Source organism: Centropristis striata, chromosome 1 (genome assembly GCF_030273125.1).
Source record: "Centropristis striata isolate RG_2023a ecotype Rhode Island chromosome 1, C.striata_1.0, whole genome shotgun sequence".
NCBI lineage: Eukaryota > Metazoa > Chordata > Actinopteri > Perciformes > Serranidae > Centropristis > Centropristis striata.
In genome coordinates this window covers 21,157,750-21,183,506 of record NC_081517.1, presented here as the reverse complement: position 1 = coordinate 21,183,506, position 25,757 = coordinate 21,157,750, and the positions used below count along the sequence as shown (strand labels likewise).

The following is a 25,757-nucleotide window of genomic DNA, read 5'->3' as shown; positions in this document are numbered from 1 at the left end:
ACTGCGCGCAGTACTGAACGGGCCCTCGCAGTCCACGCGTGTCGGGGCATGCTGCCGTTGGGGTGTGTGCGTTACAGGGGCCAGTCTATACCACCCCTATGAATTTCATTGCCTTAAGTCTTGTGGTCTGGGCACAGTGGCACTCATTACTCACTCATTAGCAGTCTCGTGTGTTATGGCGAGATGCCATATTTTGACGCCATGCCACGCCCACATAGTGTGACCGTCGGTAAAGCTTTCAATAACTTTTGATCCCAAAGGGCTTGTGATGCTACTGACCAAGTTTGAAGCGAATTGCATGAAATCTGTAGGAGGAGTTCGTTAAAGTATCCAGCATGGAAATGGGCAAAAACAGCAGGAAACGCCATTTTCGATCCAAGATGGTTGACTTCCTGTACGTTTTAGGGTATGGGTTCTTGAGAGTTTTTGGTGCGTCTTGCCATGATACATGTACCAAATTTCATGCCGATACGACATTCCTGTGCGAGGGGCTGAATTTTCTTGACTTTCAAGGGGGCGCTGTTGAGTCATTTTCCCACGCCCATTCCCGTGACCACTAGAATATGTAAATTTCTGCGGAGATTTATGTATATTCCAAAAATGGGGAGTTTTTGAATATGATAAAGCCCCCAAATTAGACTTTAAAATTGGTTATGAAAAAGAATAATAAGAAACGGACCAATTTCAATAGGGTCCTCGCACCTCGGTGCTCGGTCCCTAATAAGAAACGGACCAATTTCAATAGGGTCCTCGCACCGTTAGTGCTCGGTCCCTAACTAGGCCTGCAAGCAGGACTGAACGGGACCGAGCCGAGTTGAGCCGTCGGGGGAGGGCAGGTCGAGGGAAGCCATGTCGGGCGCGGCGAGGTGGACTCAGTCCCTATATGTCCCAAATGGCGTGTCTCCTACCACTGTGCTCGGGGTAGGTGTAAAACATAATACTTGCTGTAGCCAGCAGGGGGCGCTATGACGGTGTGTCACTATTGACATGTGGGTGTGTCCCGGGCTGGACCCTAATCACATGTGTGAAATTTGGGACAGATTGGACAATGTATGGTCAAGTTGTACAGTCTTGTGTGTTATGGCGAGACGCCATATTTTGGCGGCATGCCACACCCACATAGTGTGACCGTCGGTAAAGATTTATACAACTTTTGATCCCAAAGGCCTTTTGATGGTACTGACCAAGTTTGAAGTAAATCGGGTGAAATCTGTAGGAGGAGTTTGTCAAAGTATGCAAGCTGGAAATGGCATAAAACGATGAAACGTGCAATATTCAATCCAAGATGGCCGACTTCCTGTACGTTTGAGGGTATGGGTTCTTGAGACTTTTTGGTGCCCCTTCCCATGATCCATGTGTGTACCAAATGTCGTGTCTCTACGACATTCCTGCGCGAGGGGCTGAATTTTCTTGATTTTCCAGGGGGCGCTGTTGAGTCATTTTGCCACGCCCATTCCCGGGACCACTAGAATACGTAAATTTCAGTGGAGATTTATGTATATTCCAAAAATGGTGAGTTTTTGAATATGATAAAGCCCCCAAAAAGGCGATTCCAATTCCGGAAGAAAAAGAATAATAAACGGATCAATTTCAATAGGGTCCTCGCACCGTTAGTGCTCGGTCCCTAACTAGGACTGCAAGCAGTACTGAACGGGCCCTCGCAGAGTGGAGCCGTCGGAGGAGGGCACGTCGGGGTAGGGCACGTCGGGGGAGGCCATATCGGGCGCGGCAATGTGGGCTCAGTCCCTATGTGTCCCAAATGGCGTGTCTCCTACCACTGTGCTCGGGGTAGGTGTAAAACATAATACTTGCTGTAGCCAGCAGGGGGCGCTATGACTGTGTGTCAATATTGACATGTGGGTGTGTCCAGGGCTGGCCCCTCATCATGTGTGAGAAATTTGGGACAGATTGGACAATGTATGGTCAAGTTATACAGTCTCGTGTTTCATGGCGAGACGCCATATTTTGGCGCCATGCCACGCCCACATAGTGTGACAGGCGGTAAAGATTTATACAACTTTTGATCCCAAAGGCCTTGTGATGGTACTTACCAAGTTTGAAGTCCATGGGGTGAAATCTGTCGGAGGAGTTATGTAAAGTATGCAACGTGGTCATTTTATGAAAGGGGGCGTGGATAAAGCATAAGGGGCGGGGCTTTATGAAATATTGTTATTTAGAAGTGTTAAGGGCTCGACTCTGATGAAGCATGAGAAGTTTGGACCAGATGGGACAAAGAATGGAGAAGTTATAACGATCACGTGTTTTATAGCGAGACGCCATATTTTGCCGCCATGCCACGCCCACATAGTGTGACCGTCGGTAAAGATTTATACAACTTTGGATCCCAAAGGTCTTTTGAAGTCAATGGGGTTAAATCTGTAGGAGGAGTTCGTTAAAGTATGCGGCGTGGAAATGGGGAAAATTCCATATTCGATCCAAGATGGCCGACTTCCTGTACGTTTTAGGATATGGCTTCAACTGACTTTTTGGTGCGTCTTGCCATGATACACGTATGTACCAAATTTCGTGTGTCTACGACAAACCAGTGTGAGGATATGAAATTTAGGGGGCGCTAGTGAGTCAATTTGCCACGCCCATTCTCGCAGATACTAGAATATGTAAATTTCACAGGAGATAGACGTGTATTCCAAAAATGGTGAGTTTTGGAATATGATAAAGGCCCCAAATTAGCAATTTACTGAATAATAATAATAATAAACGGACCAATTTCAATAGGGTCCTCGCACCGTTAGTGCTCGGTCCCTAATAATAAACGGACCAATTTCAATAGGGTCCTCGCACCGTTAGTGCTCGGTCCCTAACTAGGCCTGCAAGCAGGACTGAACGGTATCGAGCAGAGTGGAGCCGTCGGGGGAGGGCACGTCAAGGGAGGCCACGTCAAGAGAGGCCACGTCAGGCGCGGCGATGTGGACTCAGTCCCTATGCGTCCCAAATGGCGTGTCTCCTACCACTGTGCTCTGGGTAGGTGTAAAACATAATACTTGCTGTAGCCAGCAGGCGGAGCTATGACTGTGTGTCACTATATACATGTGGGTGTGTCCCGGGCTGGACCCTAATCACGTGTGTGAAATTTGGGACAGATTGGACAATGTATGGTCAAGTTATACAGTCTCGTGTTTCATGGCAAGACGCCCTATTTTGCCGCCATGCCACGCCAACATAGTGTGACCGTCGGTAAAGACTTATACAACTTTTCATCCCAAATAGCCAAAAACGATGACAAGTGCGATATTCAAACCAAGATGGCGGACTTCCTGTTGGGTTTGAGGTATGGGTCCAAGAGGCTTTTTGGTGCGTCTCCACATGATTCATGACACCAAATTTCGTGTCTCTACGTGAAACCTACTGCAAGGGCTAAGTATAAAACAAATTACTTGCTGTTGCCAGCAGGGGGCGCTATGACTGTGTGTCAATATTGATACGTAGGTGTGTTCCGGGCTGGACCCTAATCACGTGTGTGAAATTTGGGACAGATTGGACAATGTATGGTCAAGTTATACAGTCTCGTGTTTCATGGCGAGACGCTATATTTTGCCGCCATGCCACGCCCACATAGTGTGACAGTCGGTAAAGATTTATACAACTTTTGATCCCAAAGCCCTAGTGATGGTACTGACCAAGTTTGAAGTCAATCGGGTGAAATCTGTAGGAGGAGTTCGGTAAAGTATGTAAGGTGGTCAATTTATGAAAGGGGGCGTGGATTAAGCAAAAGGGGCGGGGCTTCATGCAATATTGTTATTTAGAAGTGTTAAGGGCTGGACTCTGATGAAGCATGAGAAGTTTGGACCAGATCGCACAAAGTATGTGGAAGTTATAACGATCTCATGTTTTATGGCGAGACGCCATATTTTGCCGCCATGCCACGCCCACATAGTGTGACCGTCGGTAAAGCTTTATACAGCTTTTGATCCCAAAGGCCTTGTGATGGTACTGACCAAATGTGAAGTCAATCGGGTGAAATCTGTAGGACGAGTTCGTTAAAGTATGCGGCATGGAAATGGGCAAAAAAAGCAGGAAACGCCATTTTCGATCCAAGATGGCCGATTTCCTGTTCGTTTTACGGTATGGGTTCTTGAGACTTTTTGGTGCGTCTTGCCATGATACATGTATGTACCAAATTTCGTGTCTCTAAGACATTCCTGTGCGAGGGGCTGAATTTTCTTGACTTTCAAGGGGGCGCTGTTGAGTCATTTTGCCACGCCCATTCCCGCGAATACCAGAATACGAAAATTTCACGGGAGATTGACGTATATTCCAAAAATGACGAGTTTTTGAATATGATAAAGGCGATTCCAATTCCGGAAGAAAAAGAATAATAAACGGACCAATTTCAATAGGGTCCTCGCACCGTTATAGTGATATATATAGTGAAAATGTCCTTCGTTTTCGTCTTTGTCAACTTTTTTCATACTGAAGATGGATCAGACAAAGGAAATAAAGGCAACATTTACTGTGACCTCTTTTAATCTCCTACTCAACAGATACCCCATTACAAAAAACTAAAACTAATAAAAACTAAACTAAAACTAAAGCATTTCAAAAAAATAAATACAAAACTAAAACTAGCAAACTCACTCTAAAAACTCATTAAAACTAACTGAATATGAAAAAAAAATCACAACGAAATTAAAACTAAAACTAATGAAAAATCCAAAACTATTATAACCTTGCAAGGGAATTCTGTTCCAATGAGGGTCCTCACAAAGATAGAAGTACAAGAATGTGTGTGTGTGTGTGTGTGTGTGTGTGTGTAAATATACATATACATTTTTTTAAATGTTTCATTGTGTTTGAATTGTGTTTAAACTGTTTTAATTGTCTTATGTTCCCCTATCTTATTTCTTTCTTTTTATCTTCTGTAAAGCACTTTGTGATTTTATCTGTGAAAAGTGCTATATAAATAAACTTTACTTACTTACTTACTAAAGAAAATGAAATAGAAGAGGAGGAAATATTTCAGTCATCACACAGAGCTGCTATCTGTAAATACACAAGCCTCCTCCTCTTCCTTATTTCCTATGTCTGTGTCTCTTTCTCTCTTCCATGCAGTGGGCGGGATGAGGTCTCCGTCCATGACTGACTTCCTGTATGGTCTGGAGAACTCTGGTTGGCTCAAACATATCAAAGCCATACTAGACGCTGGGCTGTTAATAGCCAGGGTGTGTATACAGGCAGACACAGACCCACACGCAGGCAGATGCTCAGATGGACACACTAACACAGCAACAACAAACATTTGAAATACTAAAATTTTAGTGAGACAGATATTATCTGTGTAAAAAAAATCTTTGTGATAAACAACCTTGTTGACTATATGCCTGATGTTCGCATTACGGAAATAGTTAAAACTTAAATGTAATTGTCTTGAGGCAACATGTATTTTAAAATTGATTTCCAGGAAACTGAGAAATGGGGAGAAAGCAGAATTATGGGAATATGCTCCACTCTGCTCGGTTCCGTTCAGTCCTGCTTGCAGGCCTAGTTAGGGCCCGAGCAGGCAACGACCTGCGAGGTCCCTAATATATTTCGAATGATTATTTATTAGGGCCCGAGCAGGCAATGACCTGCGAGGTCCTTCTTTCTTTTTTTTTCTCTTACCCAAATGATCGCATTTTTCACTGCCTGAACATACCCCAAAACTCAACTTTAAATATAAGTCACACCTGGCGAAAAATGTTATAATCTATTGTCGTCCTGAATTTCCACCACTAGGTGGCGCTATAATAAAGGAAAGTAAGTCTTGGCTAATAACTCCCACATACTTTATCGCACATTCAAAAAACTTATATCCACTTATATTGCGCTCTTTAAATTTAAGTATTTTATATCTCCAAATCGGTTGGTCAGATTAACACCAAACTTGGTATACTTATTGTCAATGCCCTCCTGAGGATAACCCTTGAAGATGTTATTGATCGGCCCCTAGGTGGCGCTCTGGCGGCAGTTTAATTTAATAAGTGCCACTGTGCCCAGACCATAAGACTTAAGGCAATGAAATTCATAGGGGTGGTATAGACTGGCCCCTGTAACGCACACACCCTGACGGCAGCATGCCCCGACACGCGTGTACTACGAGGGCCCGTTCAGTACTGCTTGCAGTCCTAGTTTCTGCATAAAAATGGATTTTGATTACATTTCTAGCGAGAAATATATGTTTTATTTTCTAAATATTTACTCAATGAATATTGAACCCAGAGACTTTGATCCGTTAAATACACAGAGGATCAGGGAGATTTCAAAATAAAACACAGCGGATCGTCTTTTTCTGGCGAGATCTTCACCACAAAGTGATTATGTACATTCACTGAGTTAAGCAAATCTGTGGCTATTTCACGGATTCCTGTGAGACCATGTTGGTTTCGGATACTGCTGTTGTTAAACTGCTCTGCCTCACTCTTTCTCTCTTCAGGCAGTGGCTGATGAAGGTATCAGTGTGTTGGTTCACTGTTCAGATGGCTGGGACAGGACAGCACAGGCATGTTCTGTAGCCAGTATACTGTTGGACCCATACTACAGAACCATCAAAGGACTCATGGTAACACACACGCACACACAATACTAACAATCTATAATTCTTATTCTAAGACCATTCCTGTTTCTTATCTCTGACTTCCACCTCTTTATCTCTACTCTCTATTTGTTCTGGCCTCCTTTATATTTCTACTTCTTACTCTCTTGTTGAGAAATGCATTGAGGAAACCTTTAAAATTAAATTATCTGACTCCAACACAAAATCCTCACCTATTTCTCTGCTCCGATCGTTTGATGGGGAATGATGAGCAGGAGACGTCTGAGTTCTCAGTTTAACTTCATTTTATTACAATAAGTCAAGAAATGTGCCGTTTACAGAGTTGATTTGTCAGTTTATTCAATACGTGGACACGTCATGTCACCAAGCAGAGAAGACAGTTATCTTTCTGCTCAGCACATCATGTCTGTGACCTGACCTGTTAACAAAACTTTCAAAATCCAAACTCCTGCTTTGATAGGATATTATTGGAGACACAGATATTTCAACAAACAATAAAATATAAAACATAAAATATATATTTTTGTTAATAGAATCTTGCTCTAAGTAGGACAGAGGAAGTTAAAGCACATGGAGTAAATGTATTATATAGTTTAAATGTATTTAGAGGAATCATAGTTTGAAAACAATATTAGCACATGATCATTGTAGCAAAGCATCTTGCATGATTAATCTATAAATGCATTGAGAGAGGTTACATACACAATTAGTGAATTACGCATATAGTGACCCCCATCCACAGAGACAGAATAAGAGACAGAATAACAGATTATTCTAACACCCTTTCCTCTAGGTGCTGATAGACAGAGACTGGGCTTCCTTCGGACACAAGTTCTCCCACAGGTCAGCAGAGCAACATTATTGCAATTTTTACGTGGATTTTATTTTCTAAGACAGGGCCAACTGCTAATAGGTCAATCCTGTTAAAACCACACTTGCTATACCCAAATAAAGTGTCAGGCAATGGAAAAACTAAACATCACAGGGTTCCTATGTAGAGTTGCAAAGGGGTGAAAGATTTCCAGTAAATTTCCAGAAACTTTTCATGGGAAGTTAAGCTGGGGAATTTAGCAAATATTCAAAATAAAAAAAAAATAAAAAAAAACATTTAATTGTATGTAGAACTTAATCAAGTTTTATTTATTTTATTCAATCAATTATTTTTTTATTGAACAATCATGAATGTTGAGCTAAATGTTACTCCCCTATCCCTCACATTCAAAAATCTCCAAAAAGTCAATGACCAAAAATTCAAAATGTTAAATGAGAGAAATGAAAAGGGCTCCCCTCCCTCCAAAATAGTCCCATTCATGTGGGGGCGTGGCCTCAGTAGCCCTGCTGTAAGCAGTGTGCATGTAATTGAGGAATAGCAGATATTCAAGTGTACTTGAATAATCTAAAGATAATGCAAAAATATATTTTCCCCAACTATATTTAAGTCCCCTGTGGAGGGCCAACCTCGATTTTGTAAATTCCCTGTTTATTCCTGTTTACGCCTGTAAATCCCCATGGAAAGTTTCCAACTTTGAAAATTCCCAGATTGTGCAAACCTATTTTTTATGCAGTATGAAAAAAGTGTGGAATTTGATTTTGCTTATTTCCAGGTCTGGAAGAGTAAGGAAAAAATATTTGTGTTTCCAGTCTGTTGAATAACAATTGATTAATCGATCATAGAATCAGAGTGTTTTTATGGCATTTAAAGCACACAGCCAGTGCAGCTAGTGTGTGAGAGAGCAAGGGCCGAAGCAAACATGATGTTGTCAGAAGCTAGGGATGAAACCCAATATTAATAAACGCTGACTTGACCAGTTTTTTTATTGGTACTTTTTTAATCTTCTGGTGAAATATATAATCAAGCTGCAGCATCTCCGCTGTTCTCTGTATCAGCGATTGGCTCATCTGACTGCGCTTATTAGCCAGCAAGCATGATCATGGATAAAATTGCTATTTCAAACAGCTCTGTCCACAGTCTCTCATCCAGCGATGTTATGTTTTACGAGAACACAACATGCTGGGTCGGCTAATAGCAAGATATGTGTGATGGTGAGTATGAAGTTAGCCATTATGTTATAGCTGTGAACATAGCGGTACATTGTGTGTACAGTTTAGGCTATTTGTTGGTGAATAAAAGCTATAACTCAAAGCCAGGTGGTTCCCCTTCTCCTATTGCTCAAGATGTTTGGCAGTTGTTTGCTGTAAAAACTTTAAAGGAGTGTCAACTGAATGGCCACAGCAGCTGTAGATCTGTCACAGTATCCTCTGCACCCAGAGTCACAATGTTTGTGGCCAAACCCAACAAGACACCAAGACAACAATTGATTAATATATAAGAGCAATTTACATAATAAACATCAAGATATTTGTACTTAGACGGGAAAACGTGATCTGAAAAATCCCTACGACCCGTGCAGCTGTGCCACAGAGCGGGTTGAAAATCAGCAGAGTTTCTCTAAACTGGTGATAAAAATTGACATAATTGTTAATTGTTGTCTGTCATGCTTTATCATGTCTGGCGCATGTTGATGTTCCCTGCTTCACACCCATTGTCACCTTCGATCAATTCCAGCTTCAGGCCCTGTAAAGGATAAGAACAAGGGGTTACAGATAATTAATTTATGTGATTTATATCAGAAGCCTTTATTGTCATTGCACAGAGTAACAAGTACTAGGACAACGAAATTAGCCATCAACCTGTCCAAACATATACATAACATACATACAGTATTACAAAGGGGTGACGGGACAGGGAGACAGGAGGAAAGAAAAGAAATACAGCATAACATGAGGAGAGGGGAGGAGAAAAAAGTGGTGAGACCGTCTCGCTGCAGTGTACTTCCAGGAGAGTTTGTTGTTCCAGAACGGCCTTGAGACCAGAAGTGTTGAGGGGGCCAAAAGCAGATAAGATTGGAATTGTTGGGCTTAGGTAAGTGGCCGCATTCAATTGACCCTTCTTGTTCGTCCTGGTCTACGGAATGATCCAATTGCCTTTGCAAGGCCGGCAGGACAGGTGGGTTCCCTCGAACCCGGGCTTCTCGTCGAGAAGATGGTGTCAATTGCGCTGAGAGACCAGTTGATAAAATCCATGATTTTTAGTTTTGGAGAGCAGTGCAGAGAGAGTCCCTCAAAGTATTAGACAGTAGAAAAGACGAGAGGAGAGGAGCGAAGCAGGGAAGATAAGGGGAGGAGAGGAGAGAGAAGTGCGACCGCCTTCGTTGAGAGCCAGAGAAAGTAGAATATAAAGTATATTAATCGCATTCGAAAAATTACTGTACCCAAAGAAGGAAGAAACACACAAAGTAATCATTAAACATTTAAAAAAGTGCACAAAATATATGACCTCTTAAGGTTGAGATTACCTGTGGCCTTCAACAACTCTCTTCACACGATGAACTCAACTCAGTCTCCATTTCCACACTACTAATCCCATCAGTACACTCCATGTTATAGTCAACACTTTACTGCTCTCAATGTCTATTTTGAACCAAAATATGCAGCATCTGCATTTTTACTGATCGATGAGAATTTGCTGAAAGGAATGAGTTGCATTTACAGTTGGACAACTAATAGAACCCAAACATAGATGTATTAAGAGAGCTGTAGAGTTCTTATAATAATATATAATGATATATAATCTCTTGACTGGAATTAATTATTGAATGAAGACAGCATTTCTAGTTGATTAGACACTGAGAGCAACACAAACAAAAGCCAGGCCTTTAAGGCTTTTAAGTTAAGTATTAATCATATAAGTACATAATTAATATGATATTAACATAATTTATATAAGTATAACAGTATTTCATCAGACTCATCTATAACAAAGACATATCACGATGACACCATAGACTGTATATAAATAATGGACGTAGTCACCGTGACGTCACCCATTGGTTTGTGGACTGCCCGTTGGAAGCCTCGAGATCAGCGTTATACTTGTCGCCATCTTGCGTCGCCATCTTGTTTCCGAAACGCGGAGCAGACCATAATTGGACTGTGGCGGAGCACGAGGGATCTGACGACACTGACTACAGCCTCTCTACACCGGCAACCCGATTGAGAGAAGCTGCTGCTAATTCATGTTAGCATTAATTGGAGCATTAACTGGGATGTTAGTTTTGGCTAGCAAAAAAACAAAAACAAAATGTATCTTTCTTACCTCAGACACTCCAAGGAGTCGCTGCTCAGTTTTCTGTTAGTCCAACCAAACGCTGAACAAGACATTTTTACTGAACAAAACGTTCAAATAAACTGTCATTAAGTGAAAATACAGTGAAAGGGTCAAAGTTATGAGACCAAATCGGTAAACGTCCTCTTTTCTATCTATATAACGTTATAGATAACTTTATTGACACGTTGCCGTGGATATGCATTGCTCTGCTTCTCTCCTGGTGACGGCTCGCCTTGTCAGTGACCTGTAGCCACGCCCCAAATCATACCATTCTTTATCTTCTATTTGTCTTCTAAATGGGGCCATTATTAGAACTATTGACATCAAATTGTCTTGAAGATGATTTTTTACTAGCGATTGAGACCATAATGTTGTCCTGAAAAAGATTTCTGAGGAAATAACTCAAGTCAGAAGTTTTCAAATTTTGCACTGAAATGAATGGGCAGATTTTTTTTGCAGCCAAACTTAGCACCCCCTGCTGGAATTTTCGGTAGATTGCAGGCTTAATGCACTTGGTTGGCCTCCAAGCTCAGACACGGAGATTGCCGCCTGGGATGACACATTTGACAGGGTTATCCCCTGACTCTATATCTGTCTCTGTTAGTTATATTACTTAACCATAAACTGTTTATTACAAAAAAAACTACATTAAAGGTTTAATTACTTGTAATATTGTATCAGTCGGATAAAAGTTTATTTTACAAAAGCCCAAAACTAACATTACTAATACCTATTTAAAGTCACCAGCACTTCTACTACTATTCTTTCATAAATATATGAAATTTAGCAAGTAAATCCTAGCATTTGTGATGTCCTCACCACTGGCAACAAGTTATTATTATATCAACAAATCATTTGGCACAGACATAAGTAGATTCTATATGTTTCTCTACATATATTTTATATTCAGAGCCACCATTTTTAAAACAAATGTATATGTGTTTTTCCATTCTCTTTGGTCTCTTTTGTTTCTCTCCTTCCTGTACTCAGTGGCAATATCATTGCTTTTTGTATGCCTGATAAATATTTAATAAATGATTGAAAATGATGAAAAGGTGTAAGATGGACAGTTAAGATGGAGCTGTGTCCCTGCAGGTACGCCCACCTGGATGGAGATCCTAAAGAGGTGTCTCCTGTCATCGATCAGTTTTTGGAGTGTGTGTGGCAGCTGTCAGAGCAATTCCCATGTGCCTTTGAGTTCAGCGAGCGTTTCCTCATCACCATACACACACACATCTACTCCTGTCAGTATGGGACCTTCCTTGGAAACTGCCAGAAGGAACGCAAGGATATGAGGTAGGACTGTTGGGAACTTTATTGAAATGATAATGTAAATTTGGAAATAAGTTGGAAACAACATTTGAAATAAGAAACAAATAATTTGCAGTGCACTGTGCTCGGGCCAGTTCATCGCTGCTCGCAGCTTTAATTTATCTTGTTTTAGGAGTTCATTTCTTATTTTAAGCGTACAACATGCTTATTTCTGGATCTAATAATCTTAATTTGAGAAATCTGAAATTATCTGTCCATGCAGCAGGATAATTTCCTTCAGATTTGGTGTTTTTATCTTGTTTTTAGACAAACATTTTTTGCAGTGTAGTGATGAAGATGAGCAGCACAGATGTGTTGTAGAGACATGTAGTCTGCCGTTGTTAATATACTTGCCGAGAGGGCGGAGACATATACAGACGTTAGCAGTGACCCAATGACGTGGCTCTAGAGCCTGTGGAAAAGCAAACAGGTTTGGAGCTTGTCCGCAAGTTGAACTAACTGTGAACCAGACGAGCACTGGCCGGGCTCCGGCTCCTGGCCAAAAAACCCTATTAGATACCGGCTGCAGTGCATTCATTTGGAACAGTGAATAGACTGAAATGGAACTATTTCAGGAGTTACATAGGTGCCTGTATATCAAAAGTTAATGGACCCAAGTGACACCCTTCAGCCAATCAGAATCAGGAATCAACCCTGAGCATGGTATAAACTTATTTAACAGCAAGCTATTTTGCAGAGCAAGGTTTGTCACTCAGAGCATCCAGTAACAAAGAAGCATTCAGTGCTGAAGGAAGTCAAGGACTTCAAGTACCTGGGCTCATGAGTCAGCTCAACCGAGCAAGACCTGAAAGTGAGGAAGGCACTTGCATGGAGGGCCCCGAATGGCATGACCAGTGTATGGAACTCCAACCTCCCCCGTCAAATCAAACTTAGCTTCTTCTACGCAACGGTGGAGTCTGTTCTCCTATATGGCAGTGAATGCTGGACCCTGAAGCCAACCCTGCAGAAGTCTCTAGACGGGTGATACACCAGAATGCTGCGTGCAGTACTAAACATCAGCAAGAGTACCAAGGTTGAGCCAGAAAATAGCAGCCAGGAGAATGAGACTAGCAGGACACTGCCAAAGGCATCAAGAACTGTCAGCCAGCAAACTGGTGCTGTGGGAACCAACACATGTGTGCCGGTCTGTGGGACGTCCCACACTGACATATGTGGACGTACTCAAGGACGATGCAGGAGCACAAAGTACTAATGAACAGGCCAGATGTATGGAGAATCGGGATGACTGGAAGCGACGATGGAAGGCTCGTCTGAGGACGACCTACAATAATTCAGTTAAAGAGTACTTGCTTGTGAGGGACCGAGTCAGTCAGCAATGAGGACAACAGGTAGTATGTTCAAAAAAAGGGGTCTTTATTTACTCAAAGTATAAAGCCACAAAATTTTCAAACAAAAGTAATAAAGAATTGGGCCCATAAAAGAGGTCAAACTAACAAAACGGTATAACGGTCAACTGAACAAACAGAAGACAAACAGACCTTATGACTAAACACAAGAGGGAACTTATATAGTGGGTGATCAGCCCATACCAAACACAAGAGGGGGCTGACAAACATGGAACACAAAAGACTACAGCTAATTTACCAACAAAGCAAATCAGGAACATTAACTCATTAAAATAAACAATATATACTAACCAAACAAAATTAATAATTGAAATTAATAATTGTCTAATGAAAGTGAACAGTGAAGTCCTAAATCCCCCTCCCCATTGTGTGCTGGCCTTTTGAGTTGGCCCAATCAGCACTCTCTTACATAAAAGGACTGAGCTTGTGGGGGCGGATCCTTTTGCTTGGCATTCCCAGCAGCAGCAGCAACAAATAGAAAACTAATGTACTGTCAAAATAATAAAGTGTGTTGTATGAAACAGAAAATCTGTGTGATTTATTTGGATAGTAAATGTTAAACCAATTAACTACTTAACCTAATGTATAATGTGTATGAACCAAAATACAACAAAACTTAACTATAAACAAATGTATGAGTACAGAGGGTTACCGACATTTATGGTTGTGTGGCCACGGCTGTGGCCATCACATTGCTAATCACAGCATTGTAGGACGTGGCTAGGTGGAAGACCTGTGGGCAAAAAAAAAACATCGCAGTGGCAGCAACACTGCTACTTACTGTTGGCGCCTAAAGCTGACTTAAGTCAATAGTTGAACGAGGGAGTGACGCCCTCACTTTAGACCCGCCTTGATGAGAGGACTGATGACATCTTTTTTTTTCAAATGGTTAGACAACTGCATTTTAATTTCAATTGTGACTTAAATAATGCTCAATACATCATCATAAAGTCGTTGACTTGGTTGTTGTGTGTGTGTTTTTTTTACTACAGGCTTCATGAGCTGAGTCATTGTGTATGGCCTCAGCTGTGGAAGGACAGAGCTGAGTACACCAACCCTCTGTACAAGGCTGAGCTGAGCCAGAGTCAGGGTGTGCTGAGACCCAACACCACCCCCTACTGCTTCAAGTAAGTCATCTTTCAGAAGTGTATGATAATTATGTAGTGTTACACATGGCTATAATTTATTTGACAATTAAAATTTGAGTAAAAACATTTGTCATTTGACTATATGTTTTAACAGCAATCAAACAATATTCCAGAACAGCTAAGAAAAACAACCACTTCCTTTATTTCCTAATTCTCTGTCCTTGGCTGTAATCTCCTCCGCTGGTTCATGTGCTGCCTCGTAGAGAGATCCTTTAAAGTATCTTGGAAGGGGGAAGTGTCCAAACAGCTTTTCCACAGGGCTACCTCAATACCCCTCTTCTCTTTTCAATATACACCACTTCACCTGGCACAATCATATGGAATCATGGTTTCTCATATCACTGTTACATCGAAGATACCCAGTTGTTCATGTCTTTCCCACCGAACAACCTCACAGTCTCAGCTCGTATCTCTGTTTCCTTGCTGCTATCTCTACAGGGATGACAGAACACCATCTTCAGCTCAACCTCTCTAAGACTGAGTTTCTTGTCATCCCAGCCCATCCTGCCTTTATATCAGCCTATTTATATTCAGCTTGGATCAACAAGTTCTGCACAAAACTTTGGTGGCATGATTGATGGCAGGGCGGCTGTGGCTCAGTTGGTAGAGTGGTCATCTTCTGATCAGAGGGTTGGTGGTTTGATCCCCAACCATGGCAGCCTACATGTCGAAGTATCCTTGAGCAAGATACAGAACCCAAAATTGGTCCCGATGCTGCATTCATCGGTGTGTGAATGAATCCAATGGTGGCAGGTGGCACCAGTGTAGTATGAATGAATGGGTGAATGAGTGTAATGTAAAGCGCTTTGGATAAAAGCGCATTTACCAAATGACCTTTAAGGTTCAGGTGGCTACACAGTGTTCCCTGTAGGATTTTTTTCAGCAGCGGGGTTAAAGTGTTATTTCTTCCCCAGGGTGGTGTGCGCGTGTAAATATCAATCAGCAATTTAGAAAGTATAAAAAATGACACTCGACTGCAAAACAAGCTTAAGAACCTTGTCTTGAACATTGTCTCCAGAATGTGGAAGGGTCTCTATAGCCACGTGGAGAAATCAACTCCTCCTCGCCAGTCTCCTGCCGACTTCCTGTCTACTGTAAGAGAGGAGTCCCAGCAGCTGGAGGAGGAGCTGACCAATCACCAGGAGGTACCACCAGGAGGAACCGCCCACCACCACCACCTGGGCTCCAGACAAGGCATACAACACACAAAGACATTCTGACAGCATCATAACCTCCATACAACATCCATACTTCCTAAATCAATCTGAGAATATGCTAAAATAAAAATAAAAAAAAAAACTCTCAAAAGTGCCCTCCTGGATGCTCCCATGGAATGATAAAACATGATAAAGTGCTGACCTATATGTTAGAAAACTGCACGTAGCTGGAGCCCTTTTTTCTTTTTTTGCCTCTGCCCCTCAAATAGCCTAAATCCACCACATTGAAATCAGAGTTCAGAGCTCAAAGAAATAGGTTGAACTTGTACTTTTATGCCTTTCAGTTAAAGTTCAAATGTGTTCTGTTACTCTGACACTAGAACGCTGTTTACACATCCACACTGCAGAAAAAACCAAGATAAAAACACTAAATCTCAAGTAAATGCATGGACAGATAATTTCACTTGACGAGATTTCTTAAATTAAGATTATTAAATCTTGAAATAAGCATGTTGAACACTTAAAATAAGATAAATTAAAGCTGCCAGCAGCGATGCACTGACCCGAGCAGAGTGCACTGACAATTAATTGTTTCTTACCAAGATAAAAAAAAAACTTTAGATTACTTAGATCATTTATCTTGTTTTAAGAGTTCATTTCTTATTTTAAGCGTTCAACATGCTTTTTTCAAGATTTAATAATCCTAATTTAAGAAATCTTGTCAAGGTAAATTATCTGTCCATGCAGCAAGATCATTTCCTGCAGATTTAGTGTTTTTATCTTGTTTTTAGACACACCTTTTATGCAGTATGAGTCTTACATGCGAGCAGGATTTTGAGACATCAAAACTATTTTGGAAATCAGCTATAGTTAAAAATGAAAACCTGAAACCTTGAGTATGTGCACACTGAAAAAGGACAAGTCAGAGATTCTGAATAGTAAATAAGAACGAGGAGTTGATATACTTGATAAAGAAATGTAGACATGGTTAATTAGTTTGGCCACCGCTTTCATACCTCCTGACCCATTCAATATACACGGAGAGATTAGAGTTTGTTAACATTGATGTGGAATAAATAGAAATTGGTGTATATCTTGTTGTTCTGTTCTCTCTGCAGAGGATATCAGCCCTGACAGGGAAGCCAATCACATGGGAGAAGATCAGGGTTCCGAGGATTAGGACTAGGCAGACACACTGCGGGCCAGACCCGCCCACCACTTACATGGACCCAATCACCAGCCCTGCACAGGACAATGGTCACACACTCTCCTCTGAACCAGCTGACCACAAGACTCAAACCAAGGACCCCAATCTCACCCTGCCTCTAGGGCCTCACAGCCGGCTCAAGAGTCACAACACTGATGACCTCTCCACCTGCAGCGACCTGGAGTCGGGCGTGGCTGACCTCAGCAGCCGCTCGTCCAGTGGTGGAGACGATGGTAAGGACCCAGACTTGGATGAGGCTGTCTTTACCACTGCTTGATTGGAAATCACTGCTCCTCTTACAGTAGATCCCCCAAACTTATCCGTTCAAACAGCTGGAAGGGAGGGGAGACAGATTGTTGTCTGAGTTATTGATTTAAAGATGGCAACTGACTGACAGAAGTCAGGTTTTACGTCTTGTTTTGGAATTGTAATTCGTCTCATTTCTTCTCAGTATAAAGGGAGTCACGGTGAAATGGACATGAAGGCATTGAAAGACATTTAATAAAAACTGTTCAATTACATTTATTGATGCAGAAGGCCAGAAACGCTATTTAAACACACACACACACACACACACACACACACGTATATATATATATATATATATATATATATTAGATATATATTATATATATATATATATATATATATATATATATATATATTAGATATATATTATATATATATATATATATATATATATATATATATATATATATATTAGGGCCGGGACTCAATTAAAAAAAATTATCTAATTCATTAGAGGCTTTGTAATTAATTAATCGAAATTAATCGCATTTTAATCGCATATAAATATTCGGTGAGACAGTGAGAAGTCATTTTTTTCACATGGATTTTAAGTATATCATTGAATAATGACTGAATACATAAGCTTAAGCAACAAAAATATTGTTTATTTTTGTTCAAGTCCAACAGACCAGTGCAATTTTTGCCATTAAGTGTAGCAATAGCATATTTAGAAATATAGTACATTTCAGAAATTCAGGTAGCCTATAGGTAGGTAGACCTTCTGTAAACTATAATACTTTGATTTTTTAAGTAAAACACAATACTTTCAAGTACATTCAGAACATTGGAAACCCTGACTATTAGAAAACATCTCTCTGTTGCTTCAGAGGCCATAACAGACTTTGTTGATTTACCAACAGCTGGTTTAAAAAAATCAAATTAATTTCAGTCCAACTCTCTCAATAACCTTGGCCAAAACAATAAAGAGTTCAACATAAAGTGCCAGTTGCACTAACAAAATGTCCCATCATCCACGGGGCCAACCAAAGCGCTCTCATCAGCTTCTTCCTTCATGTTCACTGTGGTTTGTTGTTGTCTGAACTCATGAATGCTAGTTGGTGCTCCAGCATAATCGGTCCGCCTGAAACTCATCCAGTGAGAAATGTTCCGCGGTGCAAAAATAAGTGTGATTAAAATGTGTCAATTTTTTTTACACGTTAATTTTTGTGTAATTAATTCATCTTAATTAACTCGTTAAAGTCCCGGCCCTAATATATATATATATATATATATTGTGTGGATGGATGCAGTTGGGTTACTGTAATCTCTACTTTAATTTAGGCATTTTTGGTACTGTGAGATGGGTAAATGTTACATGCTGAGGGGAACAGAATAATTTGAATAGACACTTTTACATTCTCCAATAGAAGAACACAAACACTAACTAGACAAACCTTAATTTGTGCCGTATTTATCATCTTTTGTCCTCTCTTCATCAAACACATTTCTTCTTTAAGCAAATCTAAGAAGATGATGGAAGAATTACTGGGGTACGTAAAGTACTGTAAGTCACTAATGATACAATTAGAAGCTGATATAAAGTCAGATAAACACTATTTCTCTGGAAACACATTTGTTCTTATAGGGGAATGCAGATTAATGTTTCCTGTTAGCTTGAGGGCTTTTAGATGTGTGATGGATCAGCACTATCATCCCATTTGAAGCTTTATTGCTGAATGGAAGAACATGAATGAAGCTGCAGAGTTGATTGAAAAGTAAAATGTTCTATTGTGTAGTGTGAACACATAGAAATCACTCTTTATTTCCTGAGCTGAGCTGAGATGAAACCTTGTCTTCAGTAGCACTCAAGATTTCTTCCCTCGTAAACTTTTCCAGGACTTCTACAAAATCACCACCATAAACCAAAACTCTGCATCTAGTCAGTATTAAAACCCAGAGATGCAAAGATAAGCAGCTTAAAATGACCAAATGTGTATCTTCCAGAGGTTTACAAGTTTGGTCCTCCATGATGGATGGATGATAAAGAATAACAGGAAGATATGTCACAGATTAAATTCTGAATGGAGATTTCTTGGACCAGTTTGAACTATTGGACTTTGCCTGGAAAGGGGAATCAACAACAAATGTGAACAAAAAAGTTGGTGTTTATGTCAAGCAATTTATTTTATGTTTTTGTTTGTTATATTTCATTGTACTGTCGACGTTCTGTAAGGACCTGTTAAACAGTGATGTAATAATATCTATCCTGGCTCAACTGACTCCTTCCAATGAGAAAATGCACATTATAAAATTCTGAAATTTAAATAATATTCCAAATGTCATTATATAGATTATGTTTGACTGATGTGTGCTTTGAGAACTTGAGTTTATAGTTTGTCCTTGCAGGTGATCTTTAACTTTTGCATTCCTAATTGGATTAAATACCAACAGAAAGTAAGGAAACACAATTTATGTCTTATTCCATATTTTCACAATGACATACAGGGTTTGGTCGTATGGTATCTAAGAGTCGATCGATTGGAGCACATTATTATGTTAGTGTATTTTAAAGCTTACAGTGAAAACCTACTGTGGCTCTATGTACTGCTTTAAATGTGGGAGAGATTGTATTCCTAAAAAAGTCTAAGTCAGATCCATGAAGGTGCTCTTAAACAGCTGAACTGTTCGTATCCGTGGTCATAGAATGATGAATCCCATCCCTCCAAAAGTTGAAAAATGTGCCAGTTGAACCTTATTAGCAGCAGCTAAACGCCTGCCAGTCCCCATGGACTGCAGTGTTGTGTGCACAATGTAGGTGTGCACTATTCTGCCCTACAAAGTCTAACTGCAGTAACTACATTTTTGGTCAAAATTGAGTTATAACTAAAAATGAACTCCTTGATGTCTGTTTTATCTTGTGACAAAGTTTTAGATTTCAATTTTGCTTTATTTCAGAGAAATAATTATATAAAAAACACAAAATCCAACTGAAAACCAAGCAGTAATTGCACTTACCACGGTCTGCTTTGGATATATATACTAATTTAAACATAAAAATAACAGAAATGATAAGTTTATTTGAAAGGGAAATTATTATCTGGATAGTGATGAAGTAAAAAAGTGAGATAAATTTATATTAAGAACAAAATATAACATCACTTTATAATATTAAGTCTGAAATACACAAATCTTTGAAAAGAGTTGTTAAACACTTTTAAATATACTGATAAAAAAATCAATTTTATAGTTACTGCACTCTGTTTGTACATTGTTTGTACAGGGGCCAAAGGTCAAATAAATCATCATGATTTTTGAGCCTAAATATTACATCATCAATACATGTAGAAATAAGTGTATCACTTACCTACCTATAGCCCATTTGGCCGGCCAGTTAAAACACTTAAATAAAACTTTAAAGCAGTTTTTCTCAGTTTTACATTTTTTGTGTAGTTACTTCAGTTAGAATTTGTAGGGCAGTATAGTGAGCATAGATTTTGTTTTTTACCCAAGAACAAATAAATAAGAAAACATCTCAATCTGGTCAATGTCAGAAAACTGCGTATGTGGGTTTATAGAAGACATTTCTTCTTAAGAATGGTTGGTGAATGAGATCCAGTGTCTTGGTAATAATTTTCACATGTGGCATTCATTTAGACGAATCAAGATAAAAGAAGAAACATATTACCCTATTTTCATTGTTGGTATATCTTTTTTTAACTGTTCCTTTTTAAAGATGTGGAGCAGTTATGCTTATGAAGTTGTACTAAGTTGAAAAACAAAACAGAATTGTGACCTGGCTGTAGATCCAACATGCAGAAACAAGAAGGGAAAAGAAGATGAGCCTGTGTGTGATGATAACTGTCACCATGCTGCTGTGTATGTGACAACACTTACTTAATCTAATGAGAAGTCTCAGGATCCCCTCTCTTTCTCAACTAGAATATTACTCTATAGCCCGTGGTGTGTATGAGTGTGTCTGTGTACATGTACATGTGATCTATATTCATTGATGTAAATGCTCTGTCAGTAAATACACTGTCAAAGGGAAAAAGCTGCATACTGAATCTGATGTATTATTAAATATGACATGAAAAAAAACAAAAATCCATCTCTGACGACAAATCATTACAGGACTTTTTATTTGTTAAAACGCTAGAACACTTGTGATTATTGCTGTTTTATTGGTTCATCACAGTATCACAATATGAGAAGGGATTGACGTTGATGAAGCTTTTATTGATGAATAGTCGCTGGGAGAATATTTATATACACTGCAAAAACTGAAATCTAAGTAAGATTAAATATGTTAGATCAAGGGGATATATGCTTATTTTTTGTCTGATAAGATATTTCTTCTTAGTCAGCATCTTTTATGTTCGACTGTTTCACTTGTTTTAAGTGTTTTGGTCCTTAATTATCTAAATAAGATATTGCAGCTTGTTACTGAGATGTTATGACCTAAACTGAGTAAATACATGCTGGAAACTAGAATATCAAATGTTATGACAGTAAGTATAGAGTAAAGAAATCTAAGTATTACTAAGAAATCATAACTTTGACATAATTTTACCTCTTCACATACTTAAAACAAGCAGCCAGATGGAAATCTTTGTAGCTGTATCAAGAAAAGTTCACTAGTTTTTAGTCTGACTTTGCTGGTTTCAAGAAATATAATGCCTATGCATATCATTATGTCAAGATGATGGCTCTAGCATTTACTTAATTCAAGAATATCTTTCAACATATTGAGAAAATAGGTCACGTATTTCATTAGAATGAAGAAAAAATGCATTTGTTAGGGCCACGGGGCAATTGCACCGGGAATCGGGGAAGCACTATTGTTATACTGTGGATTTTTTGTTCTTCCTCTTGCGGACACAATTTCATCCAGCTACTAGTCACTAGTCAACTAGACAAATTATATATATCAAAACGTGCGGTTTGATCAGGATCGGTGTGCTATTACTTTTCTCTACGGAATACAAATTTTTTGCGACGTAAGTTGCGAAAAACTGCCCAAAATTTTGAAGTGAATGGGACGGCGGAAAAAAATGAACAAAAAATGTCCACTTCTCCGGCATGATTTCACCTAGAGACTCCAATTAAACTTTAAACAGCAGACACAAGTCTTGTGTATCGGTGTATTAATCCACGTTTCGATAGGTCATATAGTTTTTTTTATCAATCCCTGTTCAATGACCATGATCATTTTGGGAGAAATTCTGAGATTATAATGGGTGTGTATTGCATGGAATGTTCGTGTCACAGTGTGTGACATCATCGCCAGAGTGTAGAGGGAGAGAAAATATTGTCAAAAAATAAATTTGAAAATTCCACTCTACAGAAATAATTTATTCATAGAAACGTAGGAAAATTTGTCTTCTCCCTCACAATCCTCTGGTAAAGCTGTCAGAGTTATAGTTTGGGCGTAGGACGCACTGATGCACCACCAACACTCCTCCAGATACACATGCACACACACACACACACACACACACACACACACACACACACATTTTGAGGTTAAAGGGCATAGGTTGCAAAAGCATATGGATGTCCTCTAACCTCTGCTTCAGCTGTTGTTGCTTGTTAGCTGCTGATAGCCTCCAAGTGAGCAATAAAGTCGTTTAGCTCACTTGTAGTAGACAAATTGGGAAGGAGGGTGTTGTCCCTCAGAGTTCATTAAAATTTGGTTTATCTGCTTAATGTATTTCATGTCAGGCTGTACATTATCAACTATAACACACAGCAAAGGAGCCAGTGGTTATCAGATTATTCTCTCTCGTCAATAATAATCACACAATGAGCATTGATCTCTTTAACAGATCAATGGGTTGTTGTTTTTTTATTTTTTTTTCAAGGTGACACCTCCTTCTTCCCCTCCATTTCAGAAATATACTCCTCCCTTGCCACTCATCATCACTTCTCACTGGATAATGTGCCAGCTGTGTGAAAAGGAGCTCACCAACTGTTTGGCACACACAACTCTCAGCAAAGATAGTAATGATGCAAGATGGCTCACCCCTCAGAAACTCGGCTCTAGAGAATGATGACAGGTCCGTTCACAGCAGAATATACACACCATGATGTAACAGACTAATTATCGAAAATTTCATTTGTCTGCAACTAGTTATGTCATTGATTGTGCACCCCTTGTTGAGGACCTTGTGTGTCATACATTTTCAGAATCATACACGCACCTCTACGATGGCGTCCACAGGACACGCCTCTTGACAGAAGCCACAGTAGATGCATTTGGTCATGTCTATGTCATAGCGAGTCGTCCTCCTGCTGCCGTCAGCACGAGTCTCTGCTTCAATGGTGATGGCCTAGACACACACATTATTGAAGATGAACAGACATTGTGTGCACAGTGTAGGTGTGCACTATTCTGCCCTACAAAGTCTAACTGCAGTAACTACATTTTTGGTCAAAATTGAGTTATAACTAAAAATGAACTCCTTGATGTCTGTTTTATCTTGTGACAAAGTTTTAGATTTCAATTTTGCTTTATTTCAGAGAAATAATTATATAAAAAACACAAAATCCAACTGAAAACCAAGCAGTAATTGCACTTACCACGGTCTGCTTTGGATATATATACTAATTTAAACATAAAAATAACAGAAAGGATAAGTTTATTTGAAAGGGAAATTATTATCTGGATAGTGATGAAGTAAAAAAGTGAGATACATTTATATTAAGAACAAAATATAACATCACTTTATAATATTAAGTCTGAAATACACAAATCTTTGAAAAGAGTTGTTAAACACTTTTAAATATACTGATAAAAAATCAATTTTATAGTTACTGCACTCTGTTTGTACATTACTATTAGAATCTTTTACAGCAATGCAGTAACTATGTTTTTGGGGCCAAAGGTCAAATAAATCATCATGATTTTTGAGCCTAAATATTACATCATCAATACATGTAGAAATAAGTGTATCACTTACCTACCTATAGCCCATTTGGCCGGCCAGTTAAAACACTTAAATAAAACTTTAAAGCAGTTTTTCTCAGTTTTACATTTTTTGTGTAGTTACTGCAGTTAGAATTTGTAGGGCAGTATAGTGAGCATAGATTTTGTTTTTTACCCAAGAACAAATAAATAAGAAAACATCTCAATCTGGTCAATGTCAGAAAACTGCGTATGTGGGTTTATAGAAGACATTTCTTCTTAAGAATGGTTGGTGAATGAGATCCAGTGTCTTGGTAATCATTTTCACATGTGGCATTCATTTAGACGAATCAAGATAAAAGAAGAAACATATTACCCTATTTTCATTGTTGGTATATCTTTTTTTAACTGTTCCTTTTTAAAGATGTGGAGCAGTTATGCTTATGAAGTTGTACTAAGTTGAAAAACAAAACAGAATTGTGACCTGGCTGTAGATCCAACATGCAGAAACAAGAAGGGAAAAGAAGATGAGCCTGTGTGTGATGATAACTGTCACCATGCTGCTGTGTATGTGACAACACTTACTTAATCTAATGAGAAGTCTCAGGATCCCCTCTCTTTCTCAACTAGAATATTACTCTATAGCCCGTGGTGTGTATGAGTGTGTCTGTGTACATGTACATGTGATCTATATTCATTGATGTAAATGCTCTGTCAGTAAATACACTGTCAAAGGGAAAAAGCTGCATACTGAATCTGATGTATTATTAAATATGACATGAAAAAAAACAAAAATCCATCTCTGACGACAAATCATTACAGGACTTTTTATTTGTTAAAACGCTAGAACACTTGTGATTATTGCTGTTTTATTGGTTCATCACAGTATCACAATATGAGAAGGGATTGACGTTGATGAAGCTTTTATTGATGAATAGTCGCTGGGAGAATATTTATATACACTGCAAAAACTGAAATCTAAGTAAGATTAAATATGTTAGATCAAGGGGATATATGCTTATTTTTTGTCTGATAAGATATTTCTTCTTAGTCAGCATCTTTTATGTTCGACTGTTTCACTTGTTTTAAGTGTTTTGGTCCTTAATTATCTAAATAAGATATTGCAGCTTGTTACTGAGATGTTATGACCTAAACTGAGTAAATACATGCTGGAAACTAGAATATCAAATGTTATGACAGTAAGTATAGAGTAAAGAAATCTAAGTATTACTAAGAAATCATAACTTTGACATAATTTTACCTCTTCACATACTTAAAACAAGCAGCCAGATGGAAATCTTTGTAGCTGTATCAAGAAAAGTTCACTAGTTTTTAGTCTGACTTTGCTGGTTTCAAGAAATATAATGCCTATGCATATCATTATGTCAAGATGATGGCTCTAGCATTTACTTAATTCAAGAATATCTTTCAACATATTGAGAAAATAGGTCACGTATTTCATTAGAATGAAGAAAAAATGCATTTGTTAGGGCCACGGGGCAATTGCACCGGGAATCGGGGAAGCACTATTGTTATACTGTGGATTTTTTGTTCTTCCTCTTGCGGACACAATTTCATCCAGCTACTAGTCACTAGTCAACTAGACAAATTATATATATCAAAACGTGCGGTTTGATCAGGATCGGTGTGCTATTACTTTTCTCTACGGAATACAAATTTTTTGCGACGTAAGTTG

General features: G+C 39.2%; 1 protein-coding gene across 1 annotated transcript in view; it reads left to right on the top strand.

Annotated features, from left to right (window-relative positions):
* The window catches only part of mtmr7b (myotubularin related protein 7b), a 64,907-nt gene extending 47,524 nt beyond the window's left edge, over positions 1-17,383 (top strand). The window contains exons 8-14 of the mRNA XM_059334287.1: positions 5,071-5,180; positions 6,431-6,556; positions 7,344-7,393; positions 11,814-12,014; positions 14,389-14,523; positions 15,563-15,689; positions 16,820-17,383. Coding sequence (XP_059190270.1) covers positions 5,071-5,180; positions 6,431-6,556; positions 7,344-7,393; positions 11,814-12,014; positions 14,389-14,523; positions 15,563-15,689; positions 16,820-17,185 — 1,115 coding nt within the window. The 3' untranslated portion in view covers positions 17,186-17,383. The remainder of the gene's footprint in view (positions 1-5,070; positions 5,181-6,430; positions 6,557-7,343; positions 7,394-11,813; positions 12,015-14,388; positions 14,524-15,562; positions 15,690-16,819) is intronic.
* Positions 17,384-25,757: the final 8,374 nt, after the last annotated feature.